At 50.2% G+C, this 20,807-nt stretch overlaps 2 protein-coding genes and 5 non-coding genes across 7 annotated transcripts in view; 1 reads left to right on the top strand and 6 right to left on the bottom strand.

The window, feature by feature from the left end:
- LOC113892211 overlaps nt 1–1,302 on the top strand; it is a 60,061-nt gene extending 58,759 nt beyond the window's left edge. Inside the window, exon 2 of the mRNA XM_027540744.1 lies at nt 762–1,302. Coding sequence (XP_027396545.1) covers nt 762–831 — 70 coding nt within the window. The 3' untranslated portion in view covers nt 832–1,302. The remainder of the gene's footprint in view (nt 1–761) is intronic.
- Nucleotides 1,303–2,528: 1,226 nt separating this feature from the next.
- Nucleotides 2,529–2,663, bottom strand: LOC113893849. The gene has a single exon (XR_003511372.1). It is a non-coding gene; the product is annotated as a small nucleolar RNA SNORA2/SNORA34 family (small nucleolar RNA).
- Nucleotides 2,664–5,261: 2,598 nt separating this feature from the next.
- Nucleotides 5,262–11,670, bottom strand: RPL3 (ribosomal protein L3). Its single transcript, XM_027540742.1, has 10 exons — nt 11,503–11,670; nt 10,334–10,526; nt 9,427–9,595; nt 8,736–8,871; nt 7,649–7,835; nt 6,998–7,158; nt 6,394–6,495; nt 5,928–6,023; nt 5,563–5,682; nt 5,262–5,357 (listed from the first exon to the last, which is right to left on the bottom strand). Exons 1-10 carry the CDS (start codon nt 11,653–11,655, stop codon nt 5,313–5,315), a joined length of 1,362 nt encoding a protein of 453 aa, XP_027396543.1. The 5' UTR covers nt 11,656–11,670; the 3' UTR covers nt 5,262–5,312.
- Nucleotides 6,136–6,229, bottom strand: LOC113893861. Its single transcript, XR_003511384.1, has one exon. It is a non-coding gene; the product is annotated as a small nucleolar RNA U83B (small nucleolar RNA).
- LOC113893860 lies at nt 7,496–7,589 on the bottom strand. Its single transcript, XR_003511383.1, has one exon. It is a non-coding gene; the product is annotated as a small nucleolar RNA U83B (small nucleolar RNA).
- On the bottom strand, nt 8,872–8,927 carry LOC113893866. The gene has a single exon (XR_003511386.1). It is a non-coding gene; the product is annotated as a small nucleolar RNA U82P (small nucleolar RNA).
- LOC113893839 lies at nt 10,976–11,039 on the bottom strand. The gene has a single exon (XR_003511362.1). It is a non-coding gene; the product is annotated as a small nucleolar RNA SNORD43 (small nucleolar RNA).
- Nucleotides 11,671–20,807: the final 9,137 nt, after the last annotated feature.

Genomic DNA, 20,807 nt, shown 5'->3' with positions numbered 1-20,807 from the left:
TTCTGATGTTAATAGGGGCTTCTCTGGTAGCTCAGTGGTAAAGAATCCACATGCCAATGCAGGAGATGTGAGTTCAACCCCTGGGTCAGGAAGATCCCTGGAGAAGGAAATGGCAACCTACTCAAGTATTCTTGCCTGGGAAATCCCATGGATAGAGAAGCCTGCCGGCAACAGTTCATGGGGTCACAGAAGAGTCAGACACAACTTAGCGGCTGAACAACAATGTGTTAATAGGGCCTGGAAGTGTCCTGGATGCCACCTCCCTCATTCCTGGGCTCGTAGATGTTAACCCTCTCTCCTCGCAGGGGTCCAGCTCAGGCTTTGGAGCCTCTGCTGGAAGGACAGGAAGAGCTCTTGGGGGTTCCTGGGAGCAGCCAGGAGACCGGATTCCGGAAGGCATAGGAAGCTGGAGGGGACAGCAGGCTCTGAGTGCCAGCCTAGCAGCAGGATGTCGTAAGGAGGGCGGGGGACCCACAGAAGCTTCAGACAAGCCGCTGCGTGCAGAGAGCCGATGGGAGAAGGGTGAGGTCGCTGGAAGCCAAGGCCAGGCACCCACGGGGCAGGGGCAGGGCTGGGGGTGATGGGGGATGAGGACTGAGGGACAAGGATTGGGGAAGAGCACCTCCACCCCAAGCCCGTCTCCAGGTGAGCTCCACAAAGTCGCTGGCTCTGCCTTTTAAGGCGATGGTGGCTTCTGCCGTCTCCATGTTCTCACTTGCTCAGAAATTTCCAGCAAGTATTTTCTTTATTCTTTTTTTCAGGAGGAATGGAATGAGGCTCCTTGTTTTGTCACCGCAGGATTCCAGAGAGGCCTGTATGGGGTTCTGGTGACAGGAAGCACAGACCTCCGGGGGCACTTGGAGACCGCTCTCCGTGACACGCTCAGACACGGATCTCAGGAGGCCCGGACTGCTGTTCCGCCCACTGCGGGTCCACGGAAAGGCCTGGGGACCCCCATATGGGACACCCAGATGAACCCAAGCATTGATGAGTCCCAGAGATGCAGGGAACGTTTATTGAGCATCTACTATATGCTCACTCACTCTCCAGACTTCCCCTGGAGAGTTGCTTCCTTTGAGAGCTCAGATCTGAGCCCCAAAGCCTCGTTCCCACCTCAGGGCCTATGTGCCCACTGGTCTCTTTGAGTGGGGCATGTTCAGCCCTTAGAGCTCCACGAGGTTGGATCCGATATACCCTCAGGTTTCAGAAAGGCCTCCCCTGCCCCATCTCTCTCGATCCCTGTTTTATTTCTTTACAGCATTTAGCACTTCTTTTTTAAAAATTAATTAATTGAAGGCTAATTACTTTATAATATTGTTGTGATTTTTGCCATACATTGACATGAATCAGCCATGTGTACATGTGTCTCCCATCCTGAACCCCCCTCCCTCTTCTTCTTTTAAAAGTGCATTTAGCGGAGTTCCCTGGCAGTCCAATGGTTAAGATGCCATGCTTTCACTGCCGAGGCCTGTGTTCAATCCCTGGTCAGAGAACTAAGATCCCACAAGCTGCATGGCACAGCCAAAAAAGCATACACTATGAAAGTAACGTTCTCAGTCAATGTCTATAATATAGAGCCCTTTCACTAACCAATGTGTGTGTGTGCGCGCGTGTGTGTAAGTCGCTTCAGTCATGTCCGACTCTTTGTGACCCTATGGACGGTAGCTCATCAGACTCCTCCGTCCATGGGATTCTCCAGGCAAGAATACTGGAGTGGGTTGCCATGCCTTCCTCCAGGGGATCTTCCCAACCCAGGGATCGAACCCATGTCTCCTTAAGTCTCCGGCATTGGCAGGCAGGTTCTTTACCACTAGTGCCACTTGGGAAGCCCCTCATAATCCAAGACTCAGCTCAAAAAGTTTTACAACCCAATAGTAAATATAAGTTTCCAATTTGAATGAAGAGTAAAATATACCAGTCAGGACCCTGACCTTACAAAACGGTAATATTCAAAAGAAGCTCACAGTTTAGAGGGGCTTCCCGGGTGGCCCCAGTCGTGAAGAACCTGCCTGCCAAGAGACACAGATTCAATCCCTGGGTTGGAAAGAACTCCTGGGGGAGGAAATAGCAGTCCACCCCAATATTCTCGCCTGGAGAATCCCATGGATTGGAGCTACACAGCACGCACAATTCAGAATCATCCTACTGTTTTTAGATCCACAGCAATTCTTTTTGTAGTAATTGGATTTACTAACAGTATCGTAATTCTAAAGAACACGTTAAATCCTGTGTGTATGCTCAGTTCTGTCTGCCTCTTTGCAACCCCATGGACTGTAGCCCGCCAGGCTCCTCTGTCCCTGGGATTTTCCAGGCAAGAATACTGGAGTGGGTTGCCATTTCTTCCTCCAGGGGATCCTCCCAACCCAAGGATTGGATCCATGTCTCCTGCATTGGGAGGCAGATTCTTTACCACTGAGCTACCTGGGAAGCCCCAAGTTATATCAGGGATCTCTAAATTCTGGAATCAACTAACAAATGCATTAATCAACTACAAGCAAGTATTAGCCCACATCTATCACCAATGACTCAGACGTTTCTTTCGAATCATTTGACTATTTCATTTTTAAAGTTCTGAAAAGGCCAACAGACCACACAAAGATTTCTTTAGGCTCCTGCTTAACACTGACAGCTTCCGCAAACTTCTGGCCTTGATTCAGGGCCAAAGCATCCATCGCTTCTATTATCTAAATAATAAACCTTAGCAGACCAGTGTTTTATTTTTTTTACTCTTTTAGGCTGTGAGACACAGCCTAGGATCTTATTTCCCCGACCGGGGATAGAATCTGTACCCCCTGCAGTGGAAGCGCGGTCTTAACTACTGGGCCACCAGGGAAGTCCCTCGTCACTCCTAAAACTGTCCTGTTTGCTCGTGTTTGCTGTCTGCCCTCCCCAGCTAGAGGATAAGCTCAAGAGCTGGGCCTCTAAGTTCAGCACGGCTTCCCCAGCACCTGTGTGTCTGGCGGGCACTCTGGGTTTCTTAAGAGTGAAGCTGATCCCACACACATGCGTGGGCTTACTGCTGCCCCTGGGAAGCCCAAATTCTCATTCTGACCACAGCTCCAGCCGTTCTGTGCACCCACTGGACCCACCTTCTGCACTAGGTCCCACAACCACCACTGCCAAGGTGTCTGTCTCCAACCAGCTGAGGCCGAGGTTCAGATCTGTGATTTGGGAGGTGCCCAAGATCAGTCCCTGGCCAGGGGCAGGGCAGAAACAAGGAGATGGGGACATGGGGATATGGGGATGGTCGGCAGACAGGGGCTCAGTCAGGCAAGCCTGCTCTTGAAGTCTCTGTGCACAGGTGTGGGGCCAGGAGGGTGCGGTCTGTCTCTGCTGTTGGGTGCATGTGTGGACGCCATCAGCCTGTTCTCTGGACCCCACATCCCCAGTCATCCTCTACACCTGGGCAGATTCCTAAAAGGGAGTGAGGCCCAGCCAAGACATCTCAAACCAACAAAGCCTTTCCAACCTGGGCTGGATGGGCAGCTAGGCTCCAGGGCTGACATAAGGTCCGCGGAGGCCCACAGGCTCAGAGGCAAAGGCAACTGGGGTGGGTGAGGGGACGAGGTGGGGCCTCAACCATCTCAGCACCTTCCCCAGAACGTGACTGGAGAGGAGCTTCTGCAGCGACAAGACCAGGAACCCAGCTCCCATGCTCTGGTTCTGCCAGAGCTGCCTGGGGGCCTTGGGGCAGGTCCTGACCCTCTGGCTGTGGGCTTGACGCCGGGGACTATGGGGCATCTTGAAGAGCCCTGGTTGGGGAGGGAACTGAACCCCCCGCAAAGTCCAGAGTCCTGCAAGGCTGTCCCAACTGGGTGCTGCCCACTCTCGCCCCCTGGTGGCTCCAGCCTTGAGTGCAGCTCCCGCCAGTAAGGGCCCAGGTCCTGGGAAAACGTGCTGCGAGGGTAGCAAACTAGCAGAGGCTGGCTTTGAGGCCCACTGCCCTACTCAGCTCCGAAGGGACTCCAGGAAAGCTGGGCAAACAGATGGTGGAGGGGCCCCAGACTTCAGGGTTCTTGCTCAGCCTCCTCTACCACAGAACCCACCCAAGCGTGGAGGGGGCAGGGGTGGGGGTGTGGGGGGGCATGTTTATTCAGAACCAGAGGCTCAACTCAGGCTGCCTCCAGTAATCCTGACACAGAACCCACAGTGCCTTGGGTTAGATTCCTGGGTCAGGGAGATCCCATGAAGGAAATAGCAACCCACTCCTGGACTCTTGTCTGCAAAATGGCACAGGGGAGCCTGGCATGCTGCACACAGTCCATTGGGTCAGTCGACAGTGGAGCACACATGCTCGCTGGGCCAATCTTCCCATTACGACTCCTCCAAAGAATAGAAAACCAAGGCTCAGAGAATACCGGAACGCTGGCTGCCAAGATGCGGGGCAGGGATGTCAGAAGTGCGGGGGCTGTGGTCTCTGCCCTGCTTAGGTGGGGCCAAAGCAAAACATGCCACATAGGCAGATGATGTGGGCAGCTTGGATTGGAAAGGAGATGCTGGGATTCACTGCACCAAAGGGTGGGCGAGACCCCAGATGCCAGTGCAGAGATCCAGGAACCAAGCTGCTCAACAGCCTGTTGTTCAGTTACTGTATGTCTGACTCTTTGCAACCCCACGTACTGCAGCACGCCAGGCTTCCCTCTCCATCTCCCAGGAGTTTGCTGACTGACCTGCAAGATGCCAGATGCTCAACAATGGTCAGCACAACAGAGGGACCGGAGAGAGACCAGAATGCACATAGGGTTTCAGTAACATGACCAGCCAGGTGAGCCAGGTCAAGGCACTCAGCCCCCACCAACCCGTATTCTCATTCTAATGAAGTCGATTTTAATCACCAGGGCCTGCCACAAAGCAAATTCGTGTTCTGAGCCCCAAGGGGCCCTTCTGCTTGACATCCATTCTCTCCCACAGCCAGAATCTGGCTGATGGCTACGAAAGAACCTCAGCAAGCCCCAACTGGAATCCCTCCAGTGATCAGTGACTAAACCATGTAGCTGGACACTCAGCAGAGCCAGGGTCTGCCCTGCCAGTGGGTGACAATGACTCCAGATCGTGCACTGCCACCCAAGTGACCCAGACGCCTTACCCAATGACAAACATTTCACACAAAGCTCACTCCCCAAGCTGCTGGCTCTCAACTTTTGCTTTATCTTCACCAGGCATGGGGCCACCGTGGTAGGGCAAACAGCTGGGGGGACCCAGGGAGCATGAGGGCCCAAGGGAAGCAGCCAAAACTGAGAAAGCAAAGTCAGAGGCAGATGTCACTGGAAAATAATTTTATTGAGGTTCTACCAGCTGTACAATCTGTTCTATTAGGCCCCTTCTTCCTTTGCAATTCGGTCCTTCTTAAGTGGTCCCTGTGGAGAGAAAAGCAGCCAGGTTAGAGACGGAAGGCAGCAGTCACAACTTTCCCAACCCCAGTGGCCAGACTCTGGACTGGTCTCCCCTGCCCTGGCACAAAAGAAGCACCTTTTGTATCAGCACCACATGGGCAGGCTGACAGGTGACAGAAGCTGAAAGCCACCCCCACCCCAGCCTGAGGGCAGCAAGCTAAGTACTCACCATGAAGGCTTTCTTCTCCTCCACAGTCTGGAAGCGACCATGACCAAATTTGGAGGTGGTATCAATAAATTTGAGGTCGATCTTCTCCAGGGCCCGCCGTTTGGTCTGTACCAGCAAGGACTGTGGGCCAAAAGGGGAAGGTTAGAGAGCCAAGCCTTTGCCTGTACCACCTTAGTTCACAGCCCTTCATCTTAGAGGGATGAGGCAAGGATACAGATGAGGAATATATATATAAGCAAGCAACAAACATGTGGGCCAGGCCAGACAGGGAATCTTCTCCTCCTAAGACGTCAGGCATAGCGGTTCCTGCTTTTCCTCCCAACCAACTCCCCTAACAGAGCTCGGCACTCCCCGCCCAGCCTCACCTTGCGCAGAGTGAGCACTCGCTTCTTGGTTCCCACCACGCAGCCTTTGAGCATGACAAAGTCATTGGTCACCTCACCGTAGTGGACAAAGCCACCCTGGAAAGGAGCAAGGTCATCGGGTCAGCACAGATCAAGCATGAGGCTGTAGCCAGGTCTGACAACACCCACGCCCTGGGCCTCGTGGGCCCAGGACAGCCACCTGACCAGAGCTGTTCTCAGAAGGAAGGCAGCAAGGAATACTTCCGCAGTCTGACTCGGGCGCTGTGCCCAGCGCTCATTCCAGGGTCTCATCACTGCACAGCTGGCCCCACCCCGCACCAAACAGTCCCCACCACAGCTGGATGCTGCCCAGGGGACCAGTGAACTGTGGGTAAAAACTGATCCTGGCCCTTGTGGGAGGCCTGGGACTCAGGGAAATCCCCGGCCAGACCAGACAGGATTTGCAAGGACAGCTCCCATTACTCACCAGAGGGTTGATGCTCTTGTCAGACAGATCGTAATCAGTAGAGGCATTGTTCTTGATCAGTTTGCCGTCCTTGATGAGGTAGCCCTGACCAATCTTGTAGATCTGAAGGAAGAAATGAGCATAAATATTTGATTAACAAGAAAACAAGGCAGGGACTCAGGTTGACTGGAGGCAAGGACTGCCATTAGGGACAAATGATTCCCCAACTTGGGGGCAGGGTAGCCTGCAAAGGACTCTGGGAAAGCAGTTATGACCTTGACCCTCGTGATGGGGCGTCCCAGGTTTGCAGCAAAGAAAAGCTGCCTGGGCCTGAACAATGCCATCCAGGGAGATAAGGGATGGGGCCTCTCCAACACCACGGGACAGAAGAGGATAAACGAGGCTCCCATCCTCAACCTGACCAGAATCACGTTCAAGGATGGCACTTTACAAACCAGGACACTGACGAGTCACAACTGTGCCACCAGGCATGAGCAACTAAGTCCACGTGATGCTCCACCCAGTGGACTGATGACAAGGACCAGAACCCCACACAATCCCCAAAGCGGAGCCACTCTGCTCCCCTAAGGCTGAAGTCTCCACAGGGCCCCCACGTGCACTTCACCTTCTTGTTGATCTCAGTGCGGTGATGGTAGCCTTTCTGCCCAGCCCGAGCCACAGAGAAGGCCACCCGGGCAGGATGCCACGCCCCAATACAGGCAACCTTGCGCAGTCCTCGGTGGGTCTTACGGGGCAGCTTCTTGGTGTGCCAACGGCTGGTGACACCTGGAAGAGACACAGGCTGTTAACATGATGCCTAGCACCATGCCACTGGCCCTTTCGTGCTATGAATGCCCAACTTCAGTTCGTGGTACTTTGTCCAAAGAAATACAACACCTGACTGCAACAATCCTCTCCCTTACTATACCTCCATCCATCCAAGGTGATTATCAGCTTAGACATAACCCTTTTCAGCAACAAGTTCAGGTCTTAGAGAATCATCCCTGTACCAGAATATCACGTGGACCCAAGAGGATTCACGAAGCCCCGAGCCCAGTGTTTTGCAGTGTGTTTGAAAACCATTCACCCCAATCCCACACGCTGACCCAACCACCTGACCAGAGCTGTTCTCAGAAGGAAGGCAGCAAGGAACATTTCCGCAGTCTGACTCGGGCGCTGTGCCCAGCGCTCATTCCAGGGCCTCATCACTGAACAGCGCGGCCCGACATCACTCTCCCAGGGTAACCACAGCAACGCAGGCCACTGCAAAGCTCACCTTTGTAGCCTTTGCCCTTGGTCACCCCAATGACATCAATCATCTCATCCTGGCCAAACACTTGGCTCACAGGGACCTGCTGCTCGAGCCTCTCACGGGCCCAGTCCAGTTTCTCGGCCACAGTGCCTCCGTTCACCTGGACCTCCATGAGGTGGGCCTTCTTCTGGCGCAGAGGAAGCAGGCGCATCTAGAAAGGCACAGGGGATTCAGCGTGAGAGGACCACAAGCCGGGCCAAATACCAAGAACCTTCCACCAACCAGCTCCCTGTTCCCGACTGGTCGTTTTGGCCAGTGCCTTTGGGGTATCTGCTCTGGTTTACCCTAGCCATCTAGCACGCTGTTAACTGCCAATAAGCCACTTTTTAAAAGAGCAGTGTAAGGCTGCAAATACAAGCTATGAGGACCAAAATCCAAACAAAGCTTTTTAAAAGCTGCCCAGTGCTGTACTACTGAGCTACCTTTAGTGGACACAGCACGGATCTGTGGTAACGTGGTCACCACTAACCACACAAGACTACTCTTCACTTAGAAATGACAGGTACACACACAGGTTTAACAACTGGGTTATACCCAGTCTAACCCAGAAAACTAAAAGCTAAAGCTAATTCAACTCAAGTCAGCCTCTCAACACTATTTTCAGTTAGGTGCTAGACTACCTACGTAAGTTATGATTCACCAATTCCTTCAACCAGTTTTCCTAAAAACAGGTCATGGTTTTATCTAATTAAGATTCACTGGGGACACAGTGCCCTCTGCTGGTAACAAAAAACCCTGCGTGGAGCCACTGGATGCTTTCTCAAGCTACCCTGCGTCCTTATATTCTGGCCTCAGGAACCCAGGTCTCAAGGCAGGGCCTTGGCTGGACTGTTGCTTTTAACAATCTCTCGTCCCCCAGGAAAATACATTTAAGGACCTGAAAATCTTACTGTCCCTAAAATCACGAGGTCTGGCACAAAACCAGTCTGAGCACAGAGTCAATTCAGAAGATAACAGAGTGCCCCCCAGAGCCACCGGTGACCACGTAGGCCATCCCTCAGCCGGGCAGCAGCGGGCAGTGACCCTCCCCGTGGCCCTGGCCAGCACTCACCTGGGTGTGGGCAATGACACGGATGACCTGACAGTACTTCTTCATGCTGCTGAAGTCCCTCTCAAGCTGCTTCTTGCCGTCTGCGTCCTGCCACTTCTTGCAGTATTTGGTGAAGGCCTTCTTCTTGGACTTATGCCTTCAGGAGCAGAGCAGAGTTGGGGAGGGGGCCCAGGTGCCAGCCTTCATCAGCCCTCCAACGGGTGAGGGGGAGGCACACAGGCACCGTGTGGGGACGGGGCTCATTGCCGGCTTCTAAGGAGCCTTTTCCACCGGCAAGCGGAGCCTGGATGGAGCTCATCGGGCAGAGCCGAGCGGAGCTGAGCAGAGGTCCACAAGGTTAATAATGAAACACAACATTCGGACACACAAATAAATTCTTGCTCCAAATTAGCCATTAACCAGACCACACACCTGGGGTGGGCTGGGGGTATCAGTTACCACTCTAAACAGACCCCCATACTTGTCAGCAACCTAAAGGATTGCCGAACTGAGGCAGCACCCGAGGTCAACACCAAAGGAAATGTCCCGGGACGCTGCTCCCATTGTTCCTGAGAACTGTTCTGCCCAAGAGGCGACTAAATGTGACGCCAAAGCAGCTGCCCTGCCACCGACTACGGAGCTGAGGCCCCACAAAGCACACAGCCCTTTCCCCTGGCCCAGCCCAGGGTGAGCCGAGCCGCGGCTCCCTTACCAGTTCTTGTAGAAGCGCCTTTTGCACTCGTCGCTGATATGCTCAGCAAAGATGGTCTTAAAGGTCCGGAGGCCTCGGGGTGTTTCCACGTAGCCCACGATGCCCACAATCACCATGGGCGGAGTCTCCACGATGGTCACAGCCTCCACCACTTCCTTCTTGTTCACCTCTGCAAATAAAGTAGGTGGTCAAAGCTGAGTGGACTAGCGAGTCCCCACACGCACCCTTCCAGGCCAGCAATCTGCTTCACAGGACGGGTCTGCAGAAGTCTGCACCTCTCAGGCCTGTCCTCACTGCAGACTGTTCAGCTGGCGCGCAGATATTTTCAACTCAATGAAAACCATCTGGACCCTACTCAACCACATAAGTCTGGCTCCAGCTCTGGTCTGTTGCAGCCATCTCTAGAGACAAATTCCTTATTGCTTTCAGAATACAAGAATACTAAGTATAGTAAGGCAGTAACACTAGAGCCCAGAAACCGTTTTAACTGTCTAACACTATCTGTTTCAGTCATCAGTGCTACATGTTCTAGTCACTTTTCTACTTCAATTTCCCAGGAAAAAAATACTGCAATGTGCTGCCATTTCCTTTTCCAGGGATCTTACCGACCCAGGGGTCTCCTGCTTAGCAGGCAGGTTCTTTTACCACTGAGCCAGCGGGGGAACCTTTCTGTTCTTTGGCTCTTAACAAATTTACTCACCACGCTCCTTGACTTCATTACACCCCTCTGCCCAGAACAATGCCAGTCACCTGAACTCCGGAATACTAATCAATCCTAAAATATATTTCCATTCTGAAGTCCAGAAGTTCTGTTGATCTCGCCAAAGCCTGCTCCATTCTGACTGCTTGGCCCCATCTAGTCAACTCCAGCTCTCCCATCAGCTAGAAAGATGCAGCATGTACTTACTGGACCCTGGCCTATCGACCTCCCTCACAATGTGGGTCATGCCAGCCTTGTAGCCAAGAAAGGCAGTGAGGTGCACAGGCTTGGAAGAGTCATCCTTGGGGAAGCTCTTCACCTTCCCGCGGTGCCGGCTGCTGCGCTTCCGAGGCAGGAAGCCCAGGGACCCATGCCTGGGAGCAGAGAACTTCCTGTGAGACTAAGAGAAATAGAAGAACATTAGCACCTTCTGAGGAGCTTTGTTCCCAGAGGCCTAGGTTTTAGGAGGATTTCAAGCAATGACGACTCCATGCCAGCAACCCAGGTAAGATATCTACATTCAGAATTGTTTAATTATTTGTAATCACACATCCAAAAGGTATTACTCAGTCAAACTTGAACATTTACTTCAACCCCTCAACCCCTCACCTTGTAACTTAAAAACAAACCATCCCCCTTTTCCTCTTTAAGAAGACAAACACACAGCAGAGAGTCGCATTAAGGATCGCTTAACAAGCCTTACACTCAAGACTCTGATCATCATTATTGCCATTTTGCCCAGGGACTCCTTGTCAAAGGGCTGGGTGGTGGACAATGGTACTGAAGGATTCCCCATGCTCCCAACGGGAGCCAAACCGGAAAATGGTGGCCACTAGAATTCGACAGAGCCAAATCAGAACCTGACAATCAGCACAGTGTCTCTGTCCGCCCGTCAGTAAGTTCATCATTTCTGGTTTCTGACAACTCTAGAGGCCAAAGGAGTTGTACCAACGTTCCCAGACGTTTCAGAATGAGGCCTCAACAACCCCTGTCCCGAATACCCTCTCCAGCCTGCCGGCCTGGATTTCTGAACCTCTTTAACACTAGAGCCAAACAATCGCACACAAGGTCCTCCTGCCAAAGGGCTCACGACTTGGATCTCAAATGCTGAGATAAAAATCTAGGAATAGTCCATGGTTTGAAAACCGTCGGGCCCAGGCCCCACAAGCCAAGGCCTCTAGCCAGCCGACAGGCAGGCCCCAAACCACCCTCAAGTCCCGGACGTTTTCAGGAAATAGACCTGGCCGCGGGTTCCGCTGAGTGCCCCGTGATATTACAGCAGAACCCCGGCGCCGGGTGAACCGAGATGGCGGGGATGTGCCGCGGATTCAGCCCTGCCACCACGACAAAGAGGAAGCCGCCATGACACTACATACCATGCTGCCGTCGGAAGCTGCCGGTAGAGGTCGGCCCGCTAGCCGCGCGAGATATATAAATCCTAGTCTGGCTCCGCCCCTTCCGGCGTGCGAGCGCGCACCCGCGGCAGACGTCGGGTCGCGGGGCCGACGCTGGACTCCATTTCCGCGCATGCTCGTTCTCGCCTTGCTTGCGTTCCGACCAGGGCGTCAGTTTGGTAGGTGGGATTTAGAGGTCCTACGGCGAGCGGCTGGGATCACACTTCCTGAAAATTCTAGGACGCGCCGGCGGAATATCAAAATACTATCGCCCTACAAGCGTTGGACAGTAGCCAACTTTTGAGGAAACGTTGAAACGCGCTATTACGGTGAAGGAAAAGGGTCAGTCACTTCTGGAATTGAATAACCCTATTGGGGCTTCAGTTCCAAAGCGTTTTCTCACGTGGTATATCATTTCCGTCCGGCACTCTAGATCATCGATGTTGCCATTTTGCAGGCATGTCGAAGTGGAATCAGTTGCACAGCCCCCACCAACTCAAAGTTGGAGAGAAAAGACTGAGCCCCTGGTTTTCCTGGTTCCCAACTCAGAGGCGCTTCCCGACACCAGCTTGCCTTTAATGCGTGCTAATTTGGGGTTTCCCCTCCCTCTAGCTCCATCTAGGCCATTTCTCCCAGTATCGGGCTGCGGGGACTGGCGCTTGATTCTAAAGGTCTGAGGCGGAGAAACCCTCACCAGCTGCCGGGTGTCACGAAGCCTGGCTCTCCCTGCCTCCCAGATCCTCTGCATGAAGGACCCTCGCTGATCTCTGCCTGGGCTCGTGGTCACCTAGGAGTCTCCTAGTTGCTCTCCCTGCCGCCAGGCTTGTCCATCCAGATTATTATCTTTTGGTTACTTCCCGTGCCCTTCCCCACCCCCACTCCTAGTTATTTCCTCTGGTTTAAGGCTTAACTCCTGAGCCTGCAAGCCAAGAATCTGCCCTAACTAGCTGCTCCAGCCTCTTTTCTGTGGGTGAACACACACACACACTTTTCCACTTTCCACCTCCATCCCACCCTGTTCTGTTCTTTGATTCTGGGCCTGGCCATTGCTCACACCGTTATTAAGAAAGCGTTCTCATTTAACCTTCACTCCATCCCTCAGTGGCAGTGTTGAGAGTTCTCAGCCCCTTATTGGAAATCTTTGGGGCCAGATCTGTTTCCAAATTCAGCATTTTTCATGTTTTAGATAATATCATGCAATATGGTGCACATACTGTATATTATGTAATCCTCCCTAAGCTCTTTAATGAAACACATTAATTCTGTAAAGAGACATGAATATTCACATGGAGTGGAATAAATAGCCCCACAGTTCAAGGCTAACTTTGCTGCCTAAAAAATTCAGATTACTTTCGTTTTTGCCACCAACTGACTTAAGTTTTTTCATAATTCAATTTACAGCAATATGGATGGACCTAGAGAGTATCATACTGAGTGAAGACAGAAAAAGACAAATACTGTGATATCACTCATGGAATCTAAAATATGATACGAATGAACTTATTTACCAAACAGAAGCAGACTCACATAGAAGACAAAGGTATGCTTACCAAAGAGAAAAAGGGTTAGGGAAGGAATGAATTGGGAGATTGGGATTAGATACAAATTTCTGTATATAAAATAGAGAAACAAGGTCCTACTATATGCCACAGGGAACTATATTCAATATCCTATAATAAACCATAGTGGAAAAGAATATGAAAAAGAATATATGACCAAATCACTGTCCTTTATACCAGAAACTTAACATTATAAATAACAACTTTTTATTTCAGAATGGCAGACAAGGAATTATGGCCCACACTGTCCCTTAACTAAGTTCAGGCCAAAAAGGAATAATTTGGCAAAAGTCATACAATTAAGAAAGGACAGAGCTCAAGCCTGATTCTAGGTTAGGTTTTCATGACATCAGACTCAGGGTTCAGTCGCCTCTTCACTGGAAAAGGAGCTCCGGGGTCCTGAGTCACTCATTCGCTCAATAAGAAATTCTTCCTGAAGTCTTGCTGCATGTCAGATGCTGCACCAGGCTGTGGGAATGACACAAAAGGGAAGGGGGCAGGGCACAACCTTTGAAAGAATGACAAATCCCAAGGACACCACGTACTGATTAAAACCAAGTAGGTCCAAAACAACAGACTAGTCCGCTTCCACTAGACCTTGAGCCTCAGTGTACGCTCACTGGAACACATCAGCAAGCTACCGGCACACTGGCCAGTTCCGAGCCAGCCATCAAAGATGAGAAAGGGGCACTGGCCCAGTTCCAGCCTGGCCTTTCGCATGCTGTACTTACTCTGCATATAAGTTAAATTTACAGTGTGGCAATATACAGTCTTGCCATACTCCTTTCCCATTTTGAACCAGTCTGTTGTTTCATGTCCGGTTCTAACTGTTGCTTCTTTTCTTTTTTTTCTAACTGTTGCTTCTTGACCTGCATACAGGTTTCTCAGGAGAGAGAAGTAAGGTGGTCTGGTATTCCCATCTTTTAAGAATTTTTCACAGTTTGTTGTGATCCACACAGTCAAAGTCTTCAGCATAGTCATTGAAGCAGAAGCAGATTTTTTCTGGAATTCCCTTGTTTTTTCTGTGATCCAACAGATGTTGGCAATTTGATCTCTGGTTCCTCTGTCTTTTCTAAATCCAGCTTGTACATCTGAAAGTTTTTGGTTCATGTACTGTGGAAGCTTAGCTTGAAGGATTTTGAGCATGACCTTGTTAGCATGTGAAATGAGCGCAGTTGTACAGTAATTTGAACATTCTTTGGTGTTGCCTTTCTTTGGGATTGGAATGAAAATTGACCTTTTCCAGTTTTGTGGTCTCTGCTGAGTTTTCCGAATTTGCTGATATATTGAGTGCAGCACTTTAACAGCATCATCTTTTCCAGTTCTGTGGCCTCTGCTGAGTTTTCTAAATTTGCTGGCATATTAAATATAGCACTTTAATAGCATCATCTTTTAGAATTTTAAATAGCTCTGCTTGAATTCCATCACCTCCACTAGCTTTGTTCGTAGTAATGCTTCCTAAGGCCCACTTGACTTCACACCCCAGGATGTCTGGCTCTAGGTGAGTGACCACACCATCATGGTTATCGGAGTCATTAAGAACTGTTTTGTATAGTCCGTCTGTGTATTCCTGCCACTTCTTAATCTCTTCTGCTTCTGTTAGGTCCTTGCCATTTCTGTCCTTTATTGTGCTCATCTTTGCATGAAATATTCCTTCATTAATGCCAGTTTTCTTGAAGAGATCTCTAGTCTTTCCCATTCTATTGTTTTCCTCTAGAGATACTGCCTCAGGCCTCAGCTTTCCCATCTGTCAGGTGAAGGATTCATTCATTCATTCAGCAAATGTGTACCGAGCCCACTGTGCCTAAGAACGACAAAAGGTCAACTAAAGATGGGGATCAAATTGCCAACATCCACTGGATCATCGAAAAAGAGAGTTCCAGAAAAACATCTGCCTTATTGACTATGCCAAAACCTTTGACTGTGTAGATCACAACAAACTGTGGAAAATTCTAAAAGAGATGGGAGTACCAGACCACCTGACCTGCCTCATGAGAAATCTGTATGCAGGTCAGGAAGCAACAATTAGAACTGTACATGGAACAACAGACTGGTTCCAAATCAGGAAAGGAGTATGTCAAGGCTCTATATTGTCACCCTGCTTATTTAACTTATATGCAGAGTACATCATGAGAAATGCTGGGCTGGATGAACCACAAGCTGGAATCAAGATTGCCGGGAGAAATATCAATAACCTCAGATATGCAGATGACACCATCTGCATCTTATGGCAGAAAGCGAAGAAAAACTAAAAAGCCCCTTGATGAAAGTGAAAGAGGAAAGTGAAAAAGTTGGCTTAAAACTCGACATTCAGAAAACTAAGATCATGGCATCCAGTCCCATCACTTCATGGCAAATAGATGGGGAAACAGTGGAAACAGTGTCAGACTTTATTTTGGGGGGCTCTAAAATCACTGCAGATTGTGACTGCAGCCATGAAATTAAAAGACACTTGCCCCTTGGAAGAAAAACTATGACCAACCTAGATAGCACATTAAAAAGCAAAGACATTACTTTGCCAAGAAAGGTCCGTCTAGTCAAGGTTATGGTTTTTCCAGTAGTCATGTATAGATGTGATAGTTGGACTATAAAGAAAGCTGACCACTGAAGAATTGATGCTTTTGAACTGTGGTGTTGGAGAAGACTCTTGAGAGTCCCTTGGACTGCAAGGAGATCTGACCAGTCAATCCTAAAGGAAATCAGTCCTGAATGTTCATTGGAAGGACTGATGCTGAAGCTGAAACTCCAATACTTTGGCCACCTGATGTGAAGACCTAACTCATTTGAAAAGACCCTGATGCTGGGAAAGATTAAGGGCAGGAGGAGAAGGAGACGACAGAGGGTGAGATGGTTGGATGGCATCACTGACTCGATGAATATGAATTTGAGTAAGCTCCAGGAGTTGGTGATGGACAGGGAAACCTGGCATGCTGCAGTCCATGGGGTCGCAAAGAGTCAGACACAACTGAGCAACTGAACTGAACTGAAAGATGGGGATAAAGTATGGCTTTCACTATTCCTTGCAAGCCATCAGGTGGATGACCAGGAAAAGGACCCTGAGAGTCGACACGAACGATCAGAATCAGGAGATCTTTAGGATCTATAGGATCTGGGGACTATTTGTATGAGTCACTGTTAGGGGCCTGGGAGAGCAAGCAGAGATAGCAGGAGTTAAGATAACCATTTTGGAATATTGGGTAGATAGTGTTACTTTTGGGGCTTCCCTGGTAGCTTAGCTGGTAAAGAATCCACCTGCAATGCCGGAGACCCTGGTTCGATTCCTGAATCGGGAAGATCCCCTGGAGAAGGGGTAGGCTACCCACTCCAGTATTCTTGGGCTTCCCTGGTGGTTCAGATGGTAAAGAATCTGCCTGCATTGCGCGAGACCTGGGTTGGATTCCTGAGTTGGGAAGGTCCCCTGGAGGAGGGCTTGGCAGCCCGCTCCAGTATTCTTACCTGGAGAATCCCCAAGGACAGAGGAGTCTGGCAAGCTACAGGCCATGGGGTTGTAAAGAGTCTGAGTGACTAAGCACAGCACAGTGTTACTTTTATAAAGGATAGATTAACTTCTGTGTATAAGTTTAGAATCATTTATGGAGTTAACTGTATCATCTCTTCTTCTAAGAACAAGTCTAAGGCTATACAGCAAGATGTATGCAAATCAACAAGAAGAAACTAAGAATGTGAGAGAAGGGAAATAATATGAAGCCAGAGAGGGATTGATGGCAAAAGCTCAGCTTCTCTGTATATACCAGTGCAGAATTGAATCACGCAGAGGGTTTTGGCTGAAGCAGGAAATAAAAGCTTTATTGCTTTGCCAGGCAAAGGGCTTGGGAGTTTGGTGAGAAGTTTTATGGCAATAGATTTCGGTGAGGTTGCTGATAAGATTAAGGGTATGTGTAGGGTCTCTGATGAGCTTCTCTGATGCCTTAAATCTTTTTTTTTTTCTTTGACATATTTATTTATTTGGCTACCTTGGGTCTTAGTTATGGCACATGAGATCTTTCATTGCAACAGGAACTTTCTAGTTGTGGCGTGTGGCTCCAGAGCATGTGGGCTCAGTAGTTATGGTGTGGAGGCTTAGTTACTTTGTGCCAGGTGAGATCCTAGGTCCTGGACCAGACTTGAACCTGCGTCTCCTGCATTTTGAGGCAGATTCTTAACCACTGGACAGTCTCTTTAATCTTTCCTCAGCCAAAGTTTCTTGGCTGTACCTCCCTTGATTAGCAACTGTTGGAACTGGCCTTTTGGAACTCGGGGAAGGTCATGGAGGCTGGAGTCTTGCCTACAAGAAACGGGGGACAAAAAGGCCTCCATGACCGGGAACCCGACAGGGCACCACTCAGTTTCAGGATCACACCCAAAACACACATTATAGACCACTGTTCATGCCATAGTAGTCCTTCCATTTGGCTTCAAGCCTCTTCCAGCCAAATACAAAAGATAAATATGTTTAGTAACATGATTCACAACATCCACATGATAAACACTGGCCAAAGGAATCCACTGTGCCTGGAATAAGGCTTTAAAGAAATTTCTCAGGGAGATAGGGTTCTCCGAAAGGGATCAAAATGGGATGCAGCTAATGACACCCTGAACATCACCCCACAGTGAATACACAGTTAAGCACATTTGTGCAGACCAGTGAAATCCGGGTGACACACCGAGCCCATCTGGGCGAGCTGTTTACAGCAGGTCAAAACAAAGGAGGTAGGTTACTTGATCCCTGATTACTGATTTAATCCAAAGAAAAAATCAAGAGTCTGGAAAGAAATGAACTGACTGTTCATAAATGGTCCTCTGTCAATAGTTTCTCAAAATGGAGCTAGTAAGGAATGGAAAAGGGCCCATGTTTTGCTCAAATCATTGAAGGGCAGTTATTCTCTGCTGCTAGGTAAAACCCAAGGTGTGGACCAGCCTTGGCGGCAGGAGGTTAGGAGGACCAGAAAAGCAGAATGGAGAAGCACAGGGGGATTCCCTGGTGGTCTGGTGGTTAGGACACAGCTCTCTCACTTCCAGGGCCCCAGGTTCAATCCCTCTGCTTTCTTTCATAGCAGAAAGAGAAAAAAAAAAAAAATGGAGAAGTGTGAGGGCAAGAGGGAAGAGAGGACTTGAGTGAGGCAGTTTTGTCATGAGCGTATTTCAGTGTCCATCTCTCTTGTTGTTGTCCAGTCATTAAGTTGTGTCTGACTGTGACCCCATGGACTGCAGAACACCAGGCTTCCCTGTCCTTCACTATCTCCCTGACTCAAACTCATGTCCACTGAGTCAGTGATGTCATCCAACTGTCTCATCCTCCCTTTCCCCCTTCTCTTGCACTCAATCTTTTCCAGCATCAGGGTATTTTCCGATGAGTCGGCTCTTCGCATCAGGTGGCCAAAGTATTGGAGCTTCAGCTTCAGCATCAGTCCTTCCAATGAATATTCAGGGTTGATTTCCTTTAGGATTGACTGGTTTGATCTCCTTGCAGTCCAAGAGAATCTCAAGAGTCTTCTCCAACACCACAGTTTAAAAACATCAATTCTTCGGCGCTCAGCCTTCTTTAAGGTCCAACTCTCACATCCGTACATGACCACTGGAAAAAACAATTTTGACTATATGGACCTCTGTCAGCAAAGTGATGACTCTGCTTTTTAATACACTGTCTGGGTTTGTCATCTCTCTTGCCAGACCATAAGCTTCATGGTGGCCGAGATTGCAGGGCCTAGCTCCGAGAAGGCTCAGGCTGTCATTTGTCAGGTGTGGGCATGAACACAGCAGGCCCCACCTAAACTTCATAGCTTCAGAGGCTGCCTCCCTTACCCATTGAGGCAACAATGCTCCCTCTTTGACAAGAGTTCACACCCTGACCTTTTGTGCTGTCACTGATTGTTGCACAACCTCCTGGCTCAGCTGACAGGGCGTTTGGGCCAGAACGCCAGTTACTATGAGCTTGTGGCATGAGTGCAGCTCCATGCCCCCAGAACGGGAGGCTGGGCACAGAGCCTCTGGGTCATGAAGGCCCCTCTCCCGGCTCCTCCACCACCATCTGTCAAGGTGATGCGCCGCAGAATGGAAGCGGGCTGGCCCGAGGCACCTGGCAGCTCCTGCTCCTGTGTGGGCCCAGCCTGCTGAGATTCTACCGGCCGCTTCTGGGGCTGCAGGCAGCCATGGCAAACATGGCTTCCCACTGCCTGCCTCTCTACGTGCTGGGCTTCTGCGTCTTCTGGGGCAGCAATCTACAGGTGACGGGGGTGCTCTTCCTGGCCCAGAGGCTGTGCATGGAGGTGCTGCTGCCCGTCCAGCAGACCTTGTGGCGGCTGCTGACCATCGCGCGGGGCTGGGGCCTTCAGCTGCTGGCCACCCTGATGCACAGAGCCTGCCGCTGCGTCCCATGGCTCCAGCGGCACTTGCGATGGGAGGCCCACCTCGCTCTGCTGTCTGTGGCCCAGTGTGCCTACTACAGCCTGGTCGACTTCCACCATGAGCACAGCAAGGCCTTGGAGCTGCTGCCACAGGCTGTGCTGCAGCAGACGGCTGTGTCCCTGCTGCTCCGCTGCCTGGACAGGCTGGGGTGGCCATGGGACAGGTGGCCAGGGCCCTGTGGGGCGGTGGCCTGCAGTCCCTGGGATGGGCTAGGCTGCGCAAGGCACCCTCCAAAGATCTGGATGCGGTCACCACCGTCCTTCCAGTGACCACCATTCCTTTTAGCCAGCGCTTCCCTGGGCCTGACCCGGCCACCCTGAGCGGGCTCAGGCCAGCCTCCGTCAGCCTGTGCCTAGTGGTTGAGGACAAGGATGCCAGCGAGGGAGAAGGAGGCTGCAGTCTGGGGGCCAGCAAGGTGCCCATTAGCACCAGGTTCCACAGCAGTAGCACAAGCAAGACAGACTTCAGATCTTCATCCAGGCAAGCCCTCACACAACAAGTCAAGGCAACCTGTATTCTTATTGTTCTTCTGTATATCTACGCTGCGTGTCTCTTTGTGCAGGTCTTAAAATAAATGACTAAGTGTGAGCCAGCCTCCGAAATGTCCGTGGTTTACCTTTGTCAATCAGAGATTGACTGGCATCAGATCTGTTCACCCAAGCCTTTGCTGAGCCGGGGGCAAGGGTGGGTGGTACTCAGTGTGCAAGACACGTTGAGTGCCAGGGCCTGGGCTAGGGGGCCTGGTTTCAGCTCTGTCGCTTCTGTGTGTTCTTGGCAAAGTTCCTGGACCCTTCTGGGCCTCAGTTTCCTTTTCTGTAAAATGTGGATAAAAAAGCTCCAGAGAGAGGGGATATATAAAAATAAGTCATTTGTAAGTTGTAGAATGTTCTTCCCTCTCAATTATCCTAACAGAGCATACAAGGCCTTCTTGGAGAACACTTAGATTCTACTAAAGGACATAAAAAGAAGACCAGAATAAAGACGGACATAGTTCATGGGTGAACTAACCTAATGTCTTAAAGGAGTCAATTTTCTCCAAATTATAAAGTCATTAGGATTACAACCCAAATCCCAAGGCATTTGGGGCAGGGAGGGAAGCACTCATAAACTGATCCTAAGATGTACATGGAAGATCAAGGTCCTTAAAATCTTAAGGCATTTTAAAAAAAGCAGAGCTAAGGTGGGAGCCTTGCTCTACCAAATATTAAGACATATTACAAAATCACAGTAATTAAAACAATGTGGCAGAAAAAGCAGGCAGACAAATAGAATGCAGAGTCCAGACATAAGCTGGCTACAAATGGGAACTTGGTACAAATAGGT

The sequence above is a fragment of the Bos indicus x Bos taurus genome, chromosome 5, assembly GCF_003369695.1.
Source record: "Bos indicus x Bos taurus breed Angus x Brahman F1 hybrid chromosome 5, Bos_hybrid_MaternalHap_v2.0, whole genome shotgun sequence".
Classification (NCBI taxonomy): domain Eukaryota; kingdom Metazoa; phylum Chordata; class Mammalia; order Artiodactyla; family Bovidae; genus Bos; species Bos indicus x Bos taurus.
Note: the sequence above shows the minus strand (reverse complement) of the source record. Positions and strands in the feature narration are given on the sequence as shown.

Excerpts from the sequence above, each read along its gene's own strand:
- RPL3 (XM_027540742.1), bottom strand. The coding sequence starts at position 11,655 with ATGCGCGGAAATGGAGTCCAGCGTCGGCCCCGCGACCCGACGTCTGCC. Across the intron at positions 7,159-7,648 it reads CAAGGGCAAAGGCTACAAAG|GTGTCACCAGCCGTTGGCAC; the intron begins GTGAGCTTTGCA and ends TGTCTCTTCCAG. Across the intron at positions 6,024-6,393 it reads ACAAGAGCATCAACCCTCTG|GGTGGCTTTGTCCACTACGG; the intron begins GTGAGTAATGGG and ends GCTCCTTTCCAG.